The 19,030-nt window shown below is 30.4% G+C and overlaps 2 protein-coding genes across 4 annotated transcripts in view; one reads left to right on the top strand and one right to left on the bottom strand.

The window, feature by feature from the left end:
* LOC142321684 (zinc-regulated GTPase metalloprotein activator 1-like) overlaps positions 1 to 19,030 on the bottom strand; it is a 443,413-nt gene that overhangs the window by 128,914 nt on the left and 295,469 nt on the right. The window lies entirely within an intron of this gene.
* Positions 12,455 to 19,030, top strand: part of LOC142321686 (alpha-tocopherol transfer protein-like) — a 42,712-nt gene continuing 36,136 nt past the window's right edge. The window contains exon 1 of one of the 3 annotated variants that reach the window (XM_075359971.1): positions 12,455 to 12,710. In XM_075359971.1, coding sequence (XP_075216086.1) covers positions 12,572 to 12,710 — 139 coding nt within the window. In that variant the 5' untranslated portion in view covers positions 12,455 to 12,571. The remainder of the gene's footprint in view (positions 12,711 to 19,030) is intronic. The other 2 variants (XM_075359972.1, XM_075359970.1) reach the window with 2 other exon arrangements.

Here is a 19,030-nt window from a genome sequence, read left to right as displayed (position 1 = left end):
GGGCCCAGAGGGTTAAGGTTCTGGCTAGGCGGACCGGGGTTAGTATGTACGTTTGTATGTATGTATGTACACGTAGATACGTATGTATGTATGTACGGTTGTGTGTGTGTATGTGTGTGTATACACGCGCGGGCGCGCGAATAGAAAAATTACGCAATTTATTAAATAAATGGTAAGTGAAAATAAAATATTATCCGTTATCTGTCTTGAAAACAAAAAATCATGTTTCGTTTAATATTTTAATAATGGATTCAATGCGTGCACGTAGTTTTTACTTGCATTTTAAATCAGAATTTATAAATAATTGACTAATAGATAAAATCCAGGCTTAACAATAATTATATTAAATAGTTGAGCGTATAATACGATTCAGAATCTGTTGCAAAACTATGATCATTTTACAAAGTGAAATATATTCATATAGTCTTGTAGATACTAGGGCGCATACATAAGTTATAGAAAATATCTAGCGACAAGCGAGACATCGTACCAAGAAACTGTTGTTGGCTCAAACAGATGATTGTTCGATTGACACTGTACGTATTCACTAGACATCATCGTGAAATAAACAAGGGAATCTCTAAGCAGATGGTAAGTGATCGCAGCGTACCGATCTAGGACTTAAAGACTGATTTTTTACTAAAATATTCTATAGTAATTAATTACAGATTAATAAGTTAACAAACAAATAAGTTATCTCAACCACGCTTTTTACTTAAGGCCGTTGTTAAGGCGGATAACAGATAATACTAGCAAAGATATTCACGATTCAATTCACCAAATCAATTAAAATTTAATTTATTAAATTTGTTCTCAAGACATTACCATCTATTTTCTTCATTTCTTAATTTAACAATAAGATACATACATTTCACGAGCAAGTATAGAATTAAACCTTAAAATAAATACGACATACACCATTTAAAAGTCTTCAAATGTTCATTATAAAGAAATTTTGCATAGTTTATTTTTAATAAATAGCGGCTTTAACGACTATTTATAAAAACCCGCTAACCCGCTATTCTAGATCAGTTGCCCCAAGGTAAAAATTTTTTTTAAAAAAACAGAAATTGAAACTTCATCTATCACTAATATATAAGATCAAGTGATGTGATGACAAAAGATTACCATTTATATTTTTTAAGAGAGTGAATAGAAATGAATAAAATTTACTTATAAGTAAGTGCATTTAAATTATGACTGATTGTTGAATTTCTTCAGTTCATAAATATGTGCCGATTATATGATCCGCTGTTATATTTCTATAACTAATATTACATCAAAATGTCTTAGCTGTAGCTAAAATGTCATATACATACACTCACACAGAAAATACTTATATAACAATATAATGTCAACTCATGCAAACGGAAACAGATCCTCAGTGTGTACATTTGTGAGTGTGCATTTATATGTGTGTGTGTCTATAAGGGGCGGAGAGAGAGGAGTGCTTACCTAAGTTTGAGTTTGCTGTCGGGTCGGTTGTAAGAGGGAGTGGTACGAAAGGAAGGACAGGGGCGGTAAGTTGGCGGGCGGGATTTCCTCAATAACATAGCATTGTCACAGCACAGAGGTCGGTTTGAGGTTATGTCTGGGGGCCAGTGTCAACATGTAAAGCTCATTTTGTCTCGCATCTCATCTAATGAAACTTGTGTCAGCCTCTGCAAAGAGTTGTCTTCACTTCAACTTCCAATTTCACATCGCTTCGCTTTCTATTTGTTTACTCTTCTCCCTTTGTTCTACTCACTCCAATACATTTTACTGTCTCCTTCTTATTCTTGTCGTGCTCGTTTGTCCTCGCTACTGTCGATCTCGACATCTCTCTTTCTCTTCGCCTTGATCTCGCAGTATATCATATTTACTTTAGTCGTATTTCACTGTGTTTAATAATGCCGACATAATATCACCGCCGTATTATTTTCATTCCCGACCATACTGTAGATAAATCTTATATAACTTCGTTCAAACTTATCTCATTAAAGATTTAAAAATTTCACATTACCTCATATCAGTTCTCCGGTTACAATTTTCATTATATTACATATAATAATTTTTTTTAAATTCACTATTTAAACTACACATATACGCATGAATGGAAACAATAAATTATTAGAAATTTACCGCATCAACTTTATACACAGTTTGTTCAAATTTTTTGTCTAAATTTGAGGTAGTAGAATTATGTTTTCTCCGTTAGAGCATTTATCAGCCTACAACTTTTATTTAATAAACAAATATATTTTCAGACATTCTAATTTTTAATTATTACAATTAACTTCCAGCAACGATGAAATTAAGGCGACTTAAGTTTTCACAAGGAGCGGGATGCAGCCCTGCATCTTAAAAGAATTTCTGTGCACTCCTGTCTTTCTCATTACATTAAATTATTTCTATATCCTTTGTAAGACGCAGAATTAACCTACAAAATCAAAACTTCTATCAGAAAAAAATAAAACAGAAATTTTATTATTTCTTTGGTTTTGGAGCATCTCGCATTTCAGGAGTAGATACCTACAATTATCATTATACTGATAGTATATTATATAGATTATTTATAGAAGGTATTTTTTTTTTTTTTTTTAATCCTATAACTTTCAAACGATTATTGAACAACGGCATCCAGTAAGAAAACCGATATATTTTCCAAAACGTTTCCAACAAACTTTAAGAGAAAAATTACTGATTTTACGTAGATTTTTAAATAAGAAACCAGTTAAGTTTATTTAGGAGTTGAAATTTTTTTTAACTTCAGCGAAAACCCGTTGTTAGAAACAGTATCCTGCTAACTTAACAGTTTGACTAGGGTCCAGTAAATGATGTCCTAAAAATCACTTTTTTGACCAGAATGTTACTTGCACATTATTCTCAACCCCTGCATGTCAAGGGAGTAAATACTATAACCCATATGAAGTTTACTCTGACGAGTGATGAAAGGTTTATGAGCATTGCATCTTTTCCCACCACAAAAAAAAATTAATTTTTCAGTACTTAACTGTATGAGAGTATAATAACGTGTTTACCAATATTTTACTACTTCTCTAAACAATGTATATACATTTATGAACGGAAGAATTCAAACCTGAAAAACTGCGACAAAGTCGATGCACTACATAACCTAGATTAAAAATTACAAATCATTTCTTCTTCAATCATGGCATACGCTTATATCACATCCCGGTCTATAAACTGTTAAAAATAGAATAAATCCATCTATCAGCGACCGACCGACATCACTCAACAGCGCTTACCAACCGGCTCATAATGAAAAAACTGTAGGTATTCTCTTTTTCCCGTTCCTTCAATATGTTCTTATAAGACTTCTAGGACTTCTTATAATACTTGTATTTTATTTTTTCGTTAATTGGGGAAATATGCAGTTCCTCTCTAGGAATTCTGTCTAATCACAAACATTCCTTAACCGCTCTCACGAAGAGCATCCCAGCTACCTACTTCCCTCTCCATTGCCTAACAGTACCAGACTTCACTGCCGGATATTAAAGTAAACGAAAGGCAACGCCAAGAGAATAAGATCCTCCAATAAATGTTGGTCAATGACTACTATGATGTCGAATGGGACAAAACCATCTCTTTTATGGTCTGTCAGTTCTACCAGTAAGAACCTATCTCCACTAGTCTTTGACTTCGACAGGCCAAGAATTCTGGATGCATGGCTACGTATGAATTGTCGTAGCAGAATGATTTATCAACTGTAGCAAGATTGAAGGGAATGAACAGGTTAGTTAGAACCTTAAATCAGAGATATTTCAATTATAATACGGTTTTTTTTTTGTCTTCAGTCCTTTGACTGGTTTGATGCAGCTCTCCAAGATTCCCTATCTAGTGCTAGTCGTTTCATTTCAGTATACCCTCTACATCCTACATCCCTAACAATTTGTTTTACATATTCCAAACGTGGCCTGCCTACACAATTTTTCCCTTCTACCTGTCCTTCCAAAATTAAAGCGACTATTCCAGGATGCCTTAGTATGTGGCCTATAAGTCTGTCTCTTCTTTTAACTATACATCTATATGTCGCCATCTATAAAATCTCAACAAATTTTGAGAACCGGGAACGAAAAGTTCCCGGTTCTCAAATTACAAGAAATAAGTGGTGTCCTGCCTATAGGAAAAAAACGTCTTATTCTGTGACCGTAGGCAGACTGAGAGCAAGGAAGATAGAAATTTATGGGAGCAGATTAAAGAAATGTTCGATGAAGGGACCATAGATTCGCGCTTACTATTTGAAAGGAACGGTTACATAGAAAAAAAACAACAGTCAAGTCACTTCGTTACATATTACATTTAGGTATTTAAAGCGCAGTTTTGCCACTTATTTATATGATCAAACTTATCAAGACCGGAAATCCCTAAGTGGTTTTATTATTTTGAAATATTCTATTTAATGAAACTATTTTTATTCTGTTTTTACACAAAATTACTTATACAACTACAAGCATCTTTCACCAACTTTTTAAATAACAAAAATATTTAGTAATAAAAAAAATTAACCATTTCTTTGTTTTTATATTCTTAGCTAATTTTAAACTGAAGAAGAGTTAAAATAGAAATTTTAATCGGTCATAAAAATTGTAAACATTTTCTGTTTATAAATAACTTTAATGTCAATGAATAAATTAATATTTTCAAGACAAAATATTTTAAAGATTTATGCCAATTTGTTTTATTAAATAGACTTACTACCTAGTTTCAAGATTATGACTAAAATCAATTACAGTACGACCATGCTATAACGCGATTCAAAATAACCCGTATAGAATGATGTTCCCCAAAAAAGAAAATCATGATTTTTATTTACGATTTAATGTTATCTGATATAAAAGAAACATTTTCTATATTTTAGTAGCTATACAGAAACTCAACTTCGTATTCATATTTAATAATAAAGAGATCAAAATAAATAAATACGTTAATACATTTAGCTCTGCGAAATTACACGTAGCTGTACTGAATAAACAGAAAGGCAAAAATAATAAAATAACCACATCAAAAATTTGTTTAAACTTAATCATTTCCCTTATCTTAAGCTGTGTTGTATTAATATAGTAATGTCTTCTAATAAAGTAACACTGTATATTACTTTACAGTGTTTTGAATTCAAATCGGTTACTGCAGTACTGCATTGTCAATTAGGTATATGGGAAAGTGCTTAAAAGACTATAATTACCGTAATAATCGTTCCGAAAAAAACAATGCAAAAATGAAATCCAACTAGAACAATTTAAGCACTGTACAATACACATTCAGTACTGTAGTTTTATTCTTCTACATTTTATTTTATCCCATAATATTCTAAATTTTAACTGTAGCATTCGTATTATTTTAATTATGTTACAATATTAACTCAATCGCATTTTTTTCGTTTATCACTTTATCTTCGAAATAATGCCGTTAACCTATAATCGGGTATAACCGTTGACTCCGTACAGTATTTAGATACTCATAACAGGCCGTGATGTCATAAAATCTAAACTTTAAAAGGAATCGAATCATTAAAAATATCTTCAGTTGTAAAGATTCGGCAGTATACTAAACAAGAAGAAACCATCTTTTCCCCTTTTCAAAGAGGAAACAGAGGAAAATGTTCACAAAAGTAATCAAAACAACGGCGGTTAAATCAGAACAAAAAATAATCATTAAAGTTGGAATATTTTTTTCCTTTTCATAACAGCATATTGGCATTTTGAACTAAAAACAAATGTTGATCAAATAAGAAATTACAAAGGATTTAGAAAGAATTCAATGAGAATTCCGATCAGGTTTGGCATATTTCGTACTCTACAAAGCTCAACCATCATAAAGTAAACCTTCATTGGCCGTTACAATTTGAATGCATGCTTAATAAATAAATTAATAAAATTATTATTAATTATATACCGGATGTTGTCAATTGTCTAACAATATGAATACGAAAGGTTATAATTTCTACAAATGTAATGGATATAACAGTTCTTTAGATATAACGATTTACTAACGGATTAACAAAAAACGTTTTAAGAAATATTAATCCTTAAAGAATAACAACTTTGAAATATAAACAATTTTACGAGATATTTTTGAAAAAAAAATGACGGCGGACAAACAAAAATCACAAGACTATAACCGCCTTTTATTAGTTGAAAACAACTAAAAATGACAAAAATATAATAATGCAAGGCAATATTTTACAATCTCGCTTGTTAATTGATATTTAAAAAGCGATATATACACAGAACACTCAGTAAAGACTAACACACGGCACTCTACTCAACAGCTATACTGACCGGTATATTGAACGGGTTAAAATTCCCTAAAAAAAAATCGATCCAAATGTATGTATATAAACGTCCTAAATCCAACAAAATACAGATGATTTTTAGCACTATAAATGACATCTTAACTGTATTTATCAAAACAACTGACTGCGTAAAAAAATTATTATAGCGGAAAAAAATATCTTCGGAAAATAAATAGTCAGAATAATAACAATTTAAGAACAATAATTAATTATTTTTGCTTCCTTGAACCAATTAAAGAAAGTATTGTGATCGCGAAATATTTTGGTTTTTAGATTTCAACGGAAATATCCATTTTGATCATTCCTGAATCCATTTTGACTAGTTTCGGCGACGTCTGTACGTACGTATTTATTTCGCATAACTCAAAAACGATTAGCCGTAGGATATTGAAATTTTGGATTTAGGACTGTTGAAAAATCTATTTATGCACCTCCCCTTTTGATTGCAATCGACTGAATCAAAAGTGTCCAAAAAAGCCCAAAATCCAAAAAAATTTGGATTTTGGGCTTCTTCTTAACTGCAGTAATAAGCCCTCATTGAGCCCGCTTTTCAACGATATATCATAATAAGTGGTACTTATTTTTATTGGTTCCAGAGTTACAGCTAAATAAAATTTGTATTAATGAAATATTTGGATCAAAGGGAAGGCCATCGGTTCGAATCAGACTTCATCTCCTTTTTTTTTAACTTTTTTTTTTAATTGAAAATATATTATTTATTAATTGTTAACCTCCGACTGTAAAAAAATATTACGATAAATAATAATTCAATAATAACAATAAAAAAAAATGAAATAATATCAGAAGTTATTAATGAAATAAAATTTTATGTACTTTTCATTTAAAAAAATTTATATATGTAGAAATTTAATAGGCGTACAAGGAAGTCATGTAGTGTTCACATCAGATTTTTTATAGGTGTTTAATTCATCTTATAAGCTTATCCGTGTGAATATGGGATGGAAAGTATTTAGTAATGAAAATTTCATGGATTGACCAGGATTCGAACCCGTAACCTCTTACATGAAATGCTAGGACTAATATTGAAAATTATTAAATATTTAATATAATTATTTTGTCATTATCTATAAAAAAAATAAATTATGATATCAAAACACAGAATCATAATTTCAAGTTGTGCCCTAAAACATTTCACTCTGTAACCTCCAATTAATAATAGTAGTTCCTGACAATAACTGTAGTTCCAACCAGGAGAGATGAATTTTTTAGATAAAATTGTAAAATGTTTGCAACAAAAGACATTCCTATAAATTTTAATAATTTAATAATATTGGAATTCCTAATATTGTTATATATTATAATATTTATCGTAAATTCTAGATTTCAGTTAGCGTTAAAGGTAAATTTTTCCAACAAAATTTTATAACTATAATTTTAAAAATGTTCAAGAAAAAATGCAGGCTTAAACTGATAAATTCGATAGGCCTACACAGGAATATAAATTACGTGTACTGTGTTGTACTGTATCCATTAGTGACGGCTACATCGCTACTGTAACGCTATCTATCGTCACCTGATAGAAATTCTTCACCAGAAGCCATAATTCAATTTAGTCACAGTACAATACTCGTATAAAAACGTATTACTATCAACATACATTTTATTTTATTTATTTTCCTACTAATGTGTATGTTTCAATCTGTTCAATAAGTGAAAATATGCAAACCCCCCCCCCTGGGTCAATGATATAAGGGTGATATATAAATGAGCTGTAGTCTTATACAGACTCAGGCTGACCATTCCAGAAATGTGTGGTTAATTGAACTCCAACCACCAAATTATGCCGGTATTCAATATACAATATTGAAATCCATATAAAAGGAACTAACTTTTACTATGATTTGAACCTCAGAACCTTCGACTTCAAAAACCAGCTGTTGAACAACTAATATCAATATTATCAATGTAAACAAAAGGGTGATTCTTAATCCATTATGTATAACTTTAAATCCAACAGTCAATTAGATAATGGTTTATTCAAAAACACAAACAATATCTTCTTTTAAATCTACTTAAAATAGAAATCAGATCTCTAAATGCCTTTATACAATCTAACAATTCTAATCAATAACTACTTCTGCATTTAAATGAGGTAACTGTGAGGTTCTCTCAAAGTACATCTTGTTCTTGACACCATTTCAAGTAACATGACCATATACATCATATGCACCATAACTACTTTAGAATTACAACTTGTTTTTGTTACAGTATGTAATATAGAAAAAAAAAAAAAAATAGGCAACCTGAGATGAATCATAAGTCATTCCTGAAACTGACATACAAATTTTCAATTCAGGCTTACTAAGGAAAATGAGAAGTGTTTCTTGTTGCTTTTTTCACCGAGTCAAAAACATCAACTTCCCAATGCCCATTAAAAATTCAAGAAATGTTCAGCCTCAAAAGTGATGCCTAAACTCTGTTCACAGGAATCGGTTACATAGAACATCATTACTTTCGGAGAAAACAACTCTTGACTAGTACCTCTTGTTACTCAAGTGCTTTACATATATCAAAATTATAAAAGACAGGGTAATTATAAGAAAGACAGGGGACATACAGTGTAAATTAATAAATTAAGTGTCAATAAATAAATCATTATATATGTAATAGAATTCCCTCTCTATAGAAGAGAAGCAATAATACACTGAAACAATAGAAAATAATTACTAACGGTGGTTATTATGTATTCATTGCCTCTCTTAGTAGGGGATCTTATTAAAAAATAACTGTTCACTGTCTATCTCACTAAATATATCCACGGCAAAGTGTGACTTTTGGGGTTATCACCAGAATGAAATATTTGTTTCATCTAATTTCAGGGTATGATTTTTTAATATATTACAGAGGGGAAAATAATCAAGGGCTATAATTATTGCTGGTAAATAAATGAACTCTACCCTGTTGGATTTTATTAATTCCTGATGTTATGTAGTTTCACTTTCTAAAAATACAAAAATTTTGGTAATTAAGTCTTATATGTTGGTATTAAGTCCTATGTGTACAGAATACATATGAAAGTTATCATCTACTGACAATATATCTCAGGAAAAGTTATTCTACGAAATTTTGTATGTTAACACAGAGTTCATTGCACCATATTCTCTTTCACTCCTGCTATATTTTAGAGTTCCTGATAATTCCCATTCTTTTTAAGGTTATAATTGTTTACTCTTTTCCACACCAAATTATTTTTCTAGCATTGTTTTAATCAACTTTCTCCACACCTATGTCCCAAACATCCTTGTTTTCAATTGTTCTGATTAAACCTCTGATCAATTTTATTCACTCTCCTCATTTATATTTCATTTGTTATATTTCCAAACACAATATTAGAATAACTTATGGTTTATATTAATCTATATGATTCTATATAATACAAGAAAGTCTTTTCATTCTTATATATCCTAAAATATTACATGGAATCAGATGTATTTTGAATGAGAAATTTAAATAGATAAAAGGGAAATTTAAGATATCTCCATGAGTACATTGGTCACAACAAATTAATTTCATTTATTGTTGGTAAAAGAATGTTTAACCTACAGCTTATATTAACCAGTGAATGAGCTAAACAATACTTTAAAATTAATCTGAAATGGTTGGCAAAGCACTTTATAATAATGTTAATGGCCAATTAAGAATATGTATCGTTTTATATTTACATGAAAAAAATATTTATAACATTTTCTTAGTACTCTTATTGTTAAATAAATTTAACTTTTGATCTTGCTTAAATTAAATAAAATCCTCTCAGAAAGGCTATATTTATATGTTTTTAGGTTTAATATTAAATTACACATGCACGCGCACATGCCAAGAGAGAGGGGGTTATGAATGTATGTATGTATAGACTGGATAAATATTATAGTGAGTCAGCTCGATCAATTAAAACAATTTACAACTGGTTTGTTATTTTTGGAGTGATTAAATTAGAAAAAATGATGCTGAACATTTCAAACGGCTTGTTAAAAACCAAACTACAGAAAACATTGAAAACTCAATGATATAGTGATGGAGGATAGATGATTGGAAGTGTGTGAGGTTGCTAAGACAACAGGCATTTCAAACGAACAGATATATCTGTCATACTTAACATAATTTTTACATTTCTGAAAACTGTTCACAAGATCAAAGCTATGTTTGTTCAAAACCAATCAAAAACATGAAAGCAAGTAAACATTTATAAGCATGTTTCAACATAATCAACAGGAATTTTTGTGCAATTTCATAACAGTTGAAGAAATCTGAATACATCACTACTGTCTTGAACCCAAGGAACAGTAAAAACAATGGGCTCCAATCCAGGAATTTTCTCCAGTGAAGGTAAAAACCATTCTATCAGGAGAAAAGATGATGGATATTGTCTTTTGAGATGATCATGGCTTTATGATTTTCAGGAGAAGAATAAAACATTAATCATGCAATATTATGCATCATTGCTGGATTATCTAAACGAGGAAGTAAACAAAAAATGACTACATTTGACGATAAAGAAATTCATTTAGACAAACAATAAATCAGCTCACTCTCTGTGATTGCAACAGCAAAATTGTTTGAATTACAATATGAAATCTCCTCTACTTGCCAGACTTAATAATTTGCACTTTATCTATTTTCAAATATGAAGAGGTTTGCCAGAAAGATATTAGCGCAAATTGATGAAATTAATGCTGAAACATCTGCCTATGTTGAAGTCTTGAACAAATCACATAATAAGGTTTAAATAAAAAAAATTGAGCATCACTGCATAAAGTGTAAAGACTTGAAAGGAGATTATGTTAAAAAATACAAAGAACTTAGAAAAATTGTCTTCTTTATTTCTGCGTGGATTAATTAAAATCCCCGGTAGATTCTGATTTTGTTTATAATACTTCTATTTATTTGTTTTCTAACTTTTATTTAACGTTTCTTATGAATTCTTCATTACAATATTTAATGTAGTCATTATAGTTTAATTTGTGCAATCCTGTCCTGCTCTTGTGATGTCAAGAGAGTCACTCTTGGCCTTGTAAGAGTGCTTTGGTAGGAGTTTCTTAATATATTGTGCTTTCTTTTCTTTTTTCTGTTTAGCCTCTGGAACCACCGTAAGGTATTACTTCAGAGGATGAAAGAGGATGATATGTATGGATGCAAATGAAGTGTGTAGTCTTGTACAGTCTCAGGTTGACCATTGCTGAGATATGTGGTTAACTGAAACTCAACCACCAAAGAGAACAGTTGTATCCATGATCTACAATTCAAATCCATATAAAAGTAACTAACTGCCTTTACTAGGACTTGAACCTTAGAATTCTTGACTTCAAAATCAGCTGATTTAGTATGACAAGTTCACCACTAGACCAACCAGGTGAGTTAATATGTTATGCTGGTAATACTCGTGCATGTAATCAAGCATTCTTATGTTTTTCTTAGCCCAAGGAATAATTATAGTATGTAAAAATGTAATAAATATTTTAAAATAACATATATAATGTTATTATATGTAATATAATAAAGTATTATGTATACAATATAACATTATCAAGTAAAAAATTCAATATCATTTAAATAATTAAAATAAAAAATTTCTTCTTTAATATTTATATTTTTCAAATTATGGTGAATATGTAAACTAGAATATGAATGATGAAAATAATTTTTTTTTTGTTTTACATCTTAATGTTTTTCTCAGATGTAAGCTGGAAGCTTGTGTATGAAAATATGAAATGATAATTTTTATAGCAAAAAAATTATGTCATGCCTCACTGAGATTCAAACCTGGTACTAAATGCACTGAAGGTTGTGATGCTATCACTCTGCACAAAGTTTAGCAATTAGATATGCTATGAAAATTTTTTCAATAATTTCCAGTAGAATAAACACAGTGTAAAGTAACATGAGAAGAATTATTTTGTAATACCGGAACATCATTATTATTAAATACTAATATAAATATAGAATATTAAATTCATATTTTTAAATATTACACTTAATTCTTTATAAGCATTAAATAAGGAAAGCGATAAAAAATTATTTTGCGAATATGTATAATTAATATAATTATATAATTAAAATAGCCATGAAAATTGCATAGCCATGAAAAATTACTGATCACCATGAACTGATAAGAGTATTTTACTTAAAGAAATTATGTATAAAGAATTCAAACAGTGAATTTCAATTACAACACCAACCGACATCCATCTAGAAAACAATTAAAAATTATCATTTTCTTAATACTATCAAAAAAGTTGTGTCAAATAAATTTACATTAAAATGTTCTTAAAAACAATAAATGAAGAACAAATGAAAGAAATATTAAAAGAAGAAAAAACAGATATGTGTGAATTAAAATCCAAAGTTTTGTTATTAAAAGAATGGCTACAGCAACAAACCCATTTACCTCAGTACATGAGTAAGTAATGATACATATACAAATTAATTTATAAAAATAAGTAATACAAGTAGTTTCTTTCTGAATTGTCCATGATTACAAAAAAAAATTTGATGAATTATTACTGATTTTAGTATTATTGTTTATTTACATCATGTTATCATTTTATTAACTTTTAAAAAAGTAAAAGAATATTACACAAAATGATCACTACAGATATATACAGAAATACTCTATGAACCAGATTCAAATAAAAATTAATATGTAGATAGTTATAGTTAAAGAAATGTTTTCAAGAGTACTCCTAAAGCATGGTATAATAAATTTTTCTTAATCAAAAAGATGAAATGAATTGTAATTTATACAATAAATTATTTGGACCTCAATTTTCAATAGTTTATGATTTCTTTCTGTTCCTCAGATGCCTAGTAAAAACTCTTATGAAAAAGTTGTTATCCAGTTATTTCAGTTTCTCCTGTCCTTCATAATTGTTCTCAGAATAAAATCTCTTTCTCTTATTTCTTAAAAAATATTGCCCACTACATAATTCATTACCTCTTGTTCTTTTTCATCTTTTACTCTAATCTTTTGATCAATCAATAGAAATGCCAAAGAAACCAACTATTAATGAAAACTATAACAGATTTTGCATCAAGTGATTGTGTCATTATGTACAATAACCTGAACAGTTTCTTCTAGTTGAATAATCTTTGTAACCAAATATTAATATTACCATACTGTTATGAAACAGGAACATTGTTTGTTACAACCCACCGATAGGCAAACTGTACCTTACTTTTTACCCATCAACCAGTTCTTCCTGTTCCTTTGAATATCATTATTTGCTCTAAAAGCAATCTTCATTGGATAAGAGTTCAAAATGTAAGGGTGTTCTACCAAATATGTCATACCCAACATCTTAAAAATTGTTGTGGCTTTAATATAAGACGAGGACAAAAATATTGCAAATGCAACGTGAAATGAAACAGAAAACATAGCTTTTATCCATTGTCTTTAAGAGTTAAAATTTTATTTCATTTTCACTAAGTCTAGGTTTTAAAAAATCCATTAAGTACATATCTAACCCCCTCTATGAAACATGAGTCCTCGCCAATGGTGTGAGGGTTGGAGTGCTCTATGATACAGAATAGCTGGACCAAAGGTGCAATCATATTGAACTGGTATCTGTTGAGAGCCAGATTAAGGAATGATTCCTAAAAGAGGGCAGCAGCTCTTTCAGTAGCTGTTAAAAGCATAAGTCAGGAAGACTTAAACAGCCATATCAACTTCACTCAATCTTCTGAGTACTGTGCAGCTGAAAGCAATGGAAAACAACAGCCATTTTTTTTCCAAGAAAATGTAGCATTCTGCATTTTCATGTAAAAAAGATGTAGGATCTTCCTTGGTAAAATATTCCAGAGGTAAACTAGTCTCCCGTTCAGATTTCCAGGTGGGGACTGCTAAGGAAAGGGTCAACAGAAAATTAAAAAATAACATTCTACAAATCGGAGTATGGAATGTTAGAAATCTAAAAAATGTTGGTAGGTTAGAAAATTTAAAGAGGGAAATGGGTAATTAAATGTAGATATAATAAGTAGGAATTAGAAGCGTTCGGTAAGGAGAGGAAAATGACTTTTGGTCACGTGATTTTAGAATAATTAACTTTGTGTCAAATAAAGGGCAGGAAGGTGTAGTTTTTGTAATGAACAAGAAGGTAGGGAAGAAAGTAGATTTCAAAAACTTAGCAATAGAATCTTTGTAAACAGGATAAAATCAAAACCTAAGCCAGCCTACAACTGCCCATGATGTTGATGAGGTAGAGTGTGTATACAAAGAAATTGACAAAACAATTAAACATGAAAGGGGATGAAAATTTAATAACAGTTGAAGACTGGAATGCAAGCGTCAGAAAAGGCAAGGAAGTAAATATTGTGGGTAAATATGGGCTAGGCAAAAGAAATGAACAAGGAGACCGACTTATTGAGTTTTGCATGAAGTTTAATTTAGTAATTGCTAACATCCAGTTTAAATATCAGAATAGAAGAATATACACATGGAAAACCCAGGCAATACTGCAAGGTATCAGATAGATTATATCATGGTTAAGTAAAGATTTAGAAATCAACTCATCGACTCCAAAGCATATCCAGGAGCAAACATTGATAGCGACCATAATTTTGTGATAATGAAATGTAGATTGGGGTTTAAAAACCTGAAGAAAAGGTGTCGGTGAATCGGTGGAATTTAGAGAAGCTTGAGGAAGAGAAGATAAAGAAGGTTTTTGAGCAGGACATTGCAAGAGATCTGAACAAAATAGATGAGGTAGAAAATATAGAAAAATGGGAGAATGTTAAAAAAGAAATTCTTAAATCAGTAGAAGTAAACTTAGGTGGAAAAAAACAACTGGTAGAAAACCTTAGATATCAGAGGATATATTCCAGCTGATGGATGAGCATAGAAAGTATAAGAATGCTAGTCATGAAGAAGGAAAAAAGGACCTATCAACAATAAAGAAATACTATAAACAGGAAGGGCAAGTTAGCGAAATATGAGTAAATTAAAGAAAACTGTTCAGAAGTGGAAAAAGAAATTATCATTGGTAAAACAGATACAGCATACAAGAAAGTTAAGGAAAATTTTGTGGTACACAAGTTAAAATCTAATAATGAGTTATTTAATGATGCTACACAGATTTATAATACAAAAGAAAAGGTTGATAGGTGGATGGAATATATTGAATAGTTATGCGGAGGAAATGAATTAGAAACTGGTGTTACAGAGGAAGAAGAGGAAGTCAAAGAGGATGAAAGGGAGATACAATATTGAGATCTGAATTTAATAGAGTATTAAAGGATTTGAATGACAGAAAGGCTCTTGGGATAGATGGGATACCTGCAGAATTACTGCGCAGTGCAGATGAGGAAGCGATGGATAGGATTATACAAACTAGTCTGTAATATTTATGAAAAAGGAGAAGTTCTATCAAACTTCAAAAAAAGTGTTATTGTCATGATACCAAAGAAAGCAGGAGTAGATAAAGGTGAAGAATACAGAACAATTAGCTTAACTATTCAATCAACAATTTTAACTGGAATCCTGTACAGACAAAATGAGAGGAGAGTGGAAGAAGTGTTAGGGGAAGACCAATTTGATTTCAGGAAAACATAGGGACAAGGAAAGCAGTTTTAGAGCACAGATTAATAGTAGAAGGAAGATTAAAGAAAAGCAAACCAACATACATGACATTTATAGACTTAGAAAAGGCATTTGATAACATAGACTGGAATAAAATGTTCAGCATTTTAAAAAATGTAGGGTTCAAGTATAGAGATAGAAGAACAACAATTGCTAACATTTACAGGAACCAAACTGCAACAATAATAATATAAGAGTATAAGATTGTAATAAAAAAAGGGAGTCAAACAAAGATGTTCCCTATCCCCGTTACTTTTTAATCTTTACATAGAGCTAGTAGTTAATGATATTAAAGAACAGTTTAGATCTGGGGGTACCAGTACAACTTGAAAAGATAAAGATGCTATGATTTGCTGATGATATAGTAATTCAGCTAAGAGTAAAAGATTTAGAACAATGAATGGCATGGATGAAGTCCTACACAATAACTACCCCATGAAAATAAATAAGAACAAAACGAAAGTAATGAAATGTAGTAGAAATAATGTAGATGAACCACTGAATACAAAAATAGGAAGAGAAAAGATTATGGTGGTAGAAGAATGTTGTTATTTGGGTAGAATTATACATGTCCACTATACATGGACAAAGCAGGAGTGATATAAAATGCTGAATAGCACAGGTAAAATGAGCTTTCAGTCAGAAATATAAATTGTTTACATCAAAAATTAATTTAAACCAAAGGAAAACATTTTTTAAAGTATTTGTTTGGAACATAGCTTTATATGTAAGTGAAACTTGGACAATCGGAGTACCTCAGAAGAAAAGATTATAAGCTTTTGAAATGTGGTGCTATAAGAGAATGTTAAAAATTAGATGGGTGAATAAAAAAAGTCATAATAGAAGAATATGCACATGGAAAAACCCAGGCAATACTGCAAGGTATCAGATAGATTATATCATAGTTAAGCAAAGATTTAGAAATTAATTCATCGACTGCAAAGCATATACAGGAGCAGACATTGATAGCGACCATAATTTTGTGATAATGAAATGTAAGTGACAAATGAAGAGGTGTTGTGGCAAACTGATGAAGAAAGAAGCATTTGGAAAAATATAGCTAAAAGAAAAGACAGACTTATAGGCCACATCTTAAGGCATCCTGGAATAGTCACTTTTATATTGGAGGGAAAGATAAGTGGGAAAAATGGTGCAGGCAGGCAGTGTTTGGAATATGTAAAACAGATTGTTAGGGATGTAGGATGAAAGAGGTATACTGAAATGAAACAACTGGCATTAGATAGGGAATCTTGGAGAGCTGTATCAAACCAGTCAAATGACTGAAGACAAAAAACATATCTAAATCTATTTACGTACATTATTAATCTCACAGAATTAAAAATACTATCACGTAATGTTGTTAGTCCATTTTTTTAAGGACTTATAAAAAGCACTAATTAAAAAAAAAATTATGATATTGAATTTAATCGTTAATTCGTTTTTGATAATGTTCCTCCTAAACAGGGTCATTTACAAAATACTAACAACTATTTCCTCGCATAATTAAGATTCAATACAGTAGTTTTCAAGGTAAGCTTTTCTACAAGATCTAACAGACCTAACAGTCTGATTTTCATATCATTTTTATGTTTTTCACTGTTGAAATGAGTAGGCTGCTACATATTTGGGCACGTTTTGTATAGCATCCATTTTTTTAGATTCTGGAACTTAGTTATCTTCGAGAATGGACCACAAAGCAGAATAACCAAATCCCATGTATTACTCAAAGGCCGCCAGGTTTTGACTTGCCACGTAAGACATGGTCAACACTAAACGGACTCAGTATGGTAGGTGCACCTATTTCCTGTATAAATGGGGTAAAACACCGACGCCCCTTTGTGAGTATGGTGAAAATCAAACTATCAGACACATCACAGAAGTTTTCCCTAGGACAGCTTATGGAGGGAATCCTGAAGATTTCCTGATGGCGACTCCAGAATCGATAGCATATATTAGTTTGTTAAATCTTTGTTTATAATTTTGACTGTAATTGGTGTTATGTTTTAGTACCATACGCTAAATAAATAAATATAGATATAAATCAGGAATGGGTATGTGTGGGATTCCAGGGATAAAAAAGGATTGCATTGGAGTAAGCTCCATAGTACTGTCAGTACTATGGAGCTACTTATTCTAATAAGTATAAGTATAAGTAAAAATAGAAGTATAATTATAAGTAATAAGTGTAAGTATAAGTATTCTATACTTATTCTAATAAGTTGCAGGAATAAGTGGGTCTGGGTTAGATACAATAGATCACTTAAAAAACATAAATATGGCAAAAATGATAAAATAAATCTATAAACGCAACTCAATAGCAAAACAAACATTTTAAAAAAAGTCTCACTTCATCATTTAGACATTTTGACAGTATATAAACAATAAAACTATACTGCACATTAAAAGTTACATTAAAGCTAACAAGATAGGCTGTCAGCTTACAACAATGTTTATTGATGTCCTTTTGAAGGGTAATAGGAGAGAGTACCGATTTAAATCCAAAATGGCAGCTTCCAAACTGGCCCGATTTCCGAGTAAACTTGATTTAAAAATTTTTAAGTAGTTGCTTATATTTAATGTACAGTCACACACGTGGCACCATCTGAGTAGCAAGCATACAATATCATAATTGAGAGGTTTCAGGTTTGGATCACCATGTCGTTTTTTAACTTTTATTTTTTTCCTAGATAAACACTTACCAGGTTTTGGGTTACTTTTTTGTCCAATTGGTTGGTTTAGTTTGGTTCTCTAAATTGTTGCTTGTATTTTTTAATTTGTGATGACTTAAAAAAGACAAAATTTACAGAAGAATTCTTTAAAAAGTTATATAAACTTTAATTCTTTTTTTTTTAAATTGATTTAGAATTTTCATTTAATACAGTTTATTTTATAAATTAACCAAGTATTGTAACTAATTTGAAGGTTGTAACAAAAGATTTCAACTATGATTGTCAAAAACAAAGCGATCGTTGAATAAAATATTTTGAGGCAAAATAAAATAGCATACTTTGAAACCATGAAGAATTTTTTTTTATGGGCATAAAAGATTAGAACTATCAACACAAATTTTCTTGTAAAATCGGTGGGCTTTCTTCCAGTATCTAATTGTTATATACTTCAATCCTTGTCATATAACCCCATTTTTA

The sequence above is a fragment of the Lycorma delicatula genome, chromosome 3, assembly GCF_047948215.1.
Source record: "Lycorma delicatula isolate Av1 chromosome 3, ASM4794821v1, whole genome shotgun sequence".
NCBI lineage: Eukaryota > Metazoa > Arthropoda > Insecta > Hemiptera > Fulgoridae > Lycorma > Lycorma delicatula.
The sequence above is the reverse complement of the archived record's forward strand: the minus strand, read 5'-3'. Positions and strand labels throughout refer to the sequence as shown.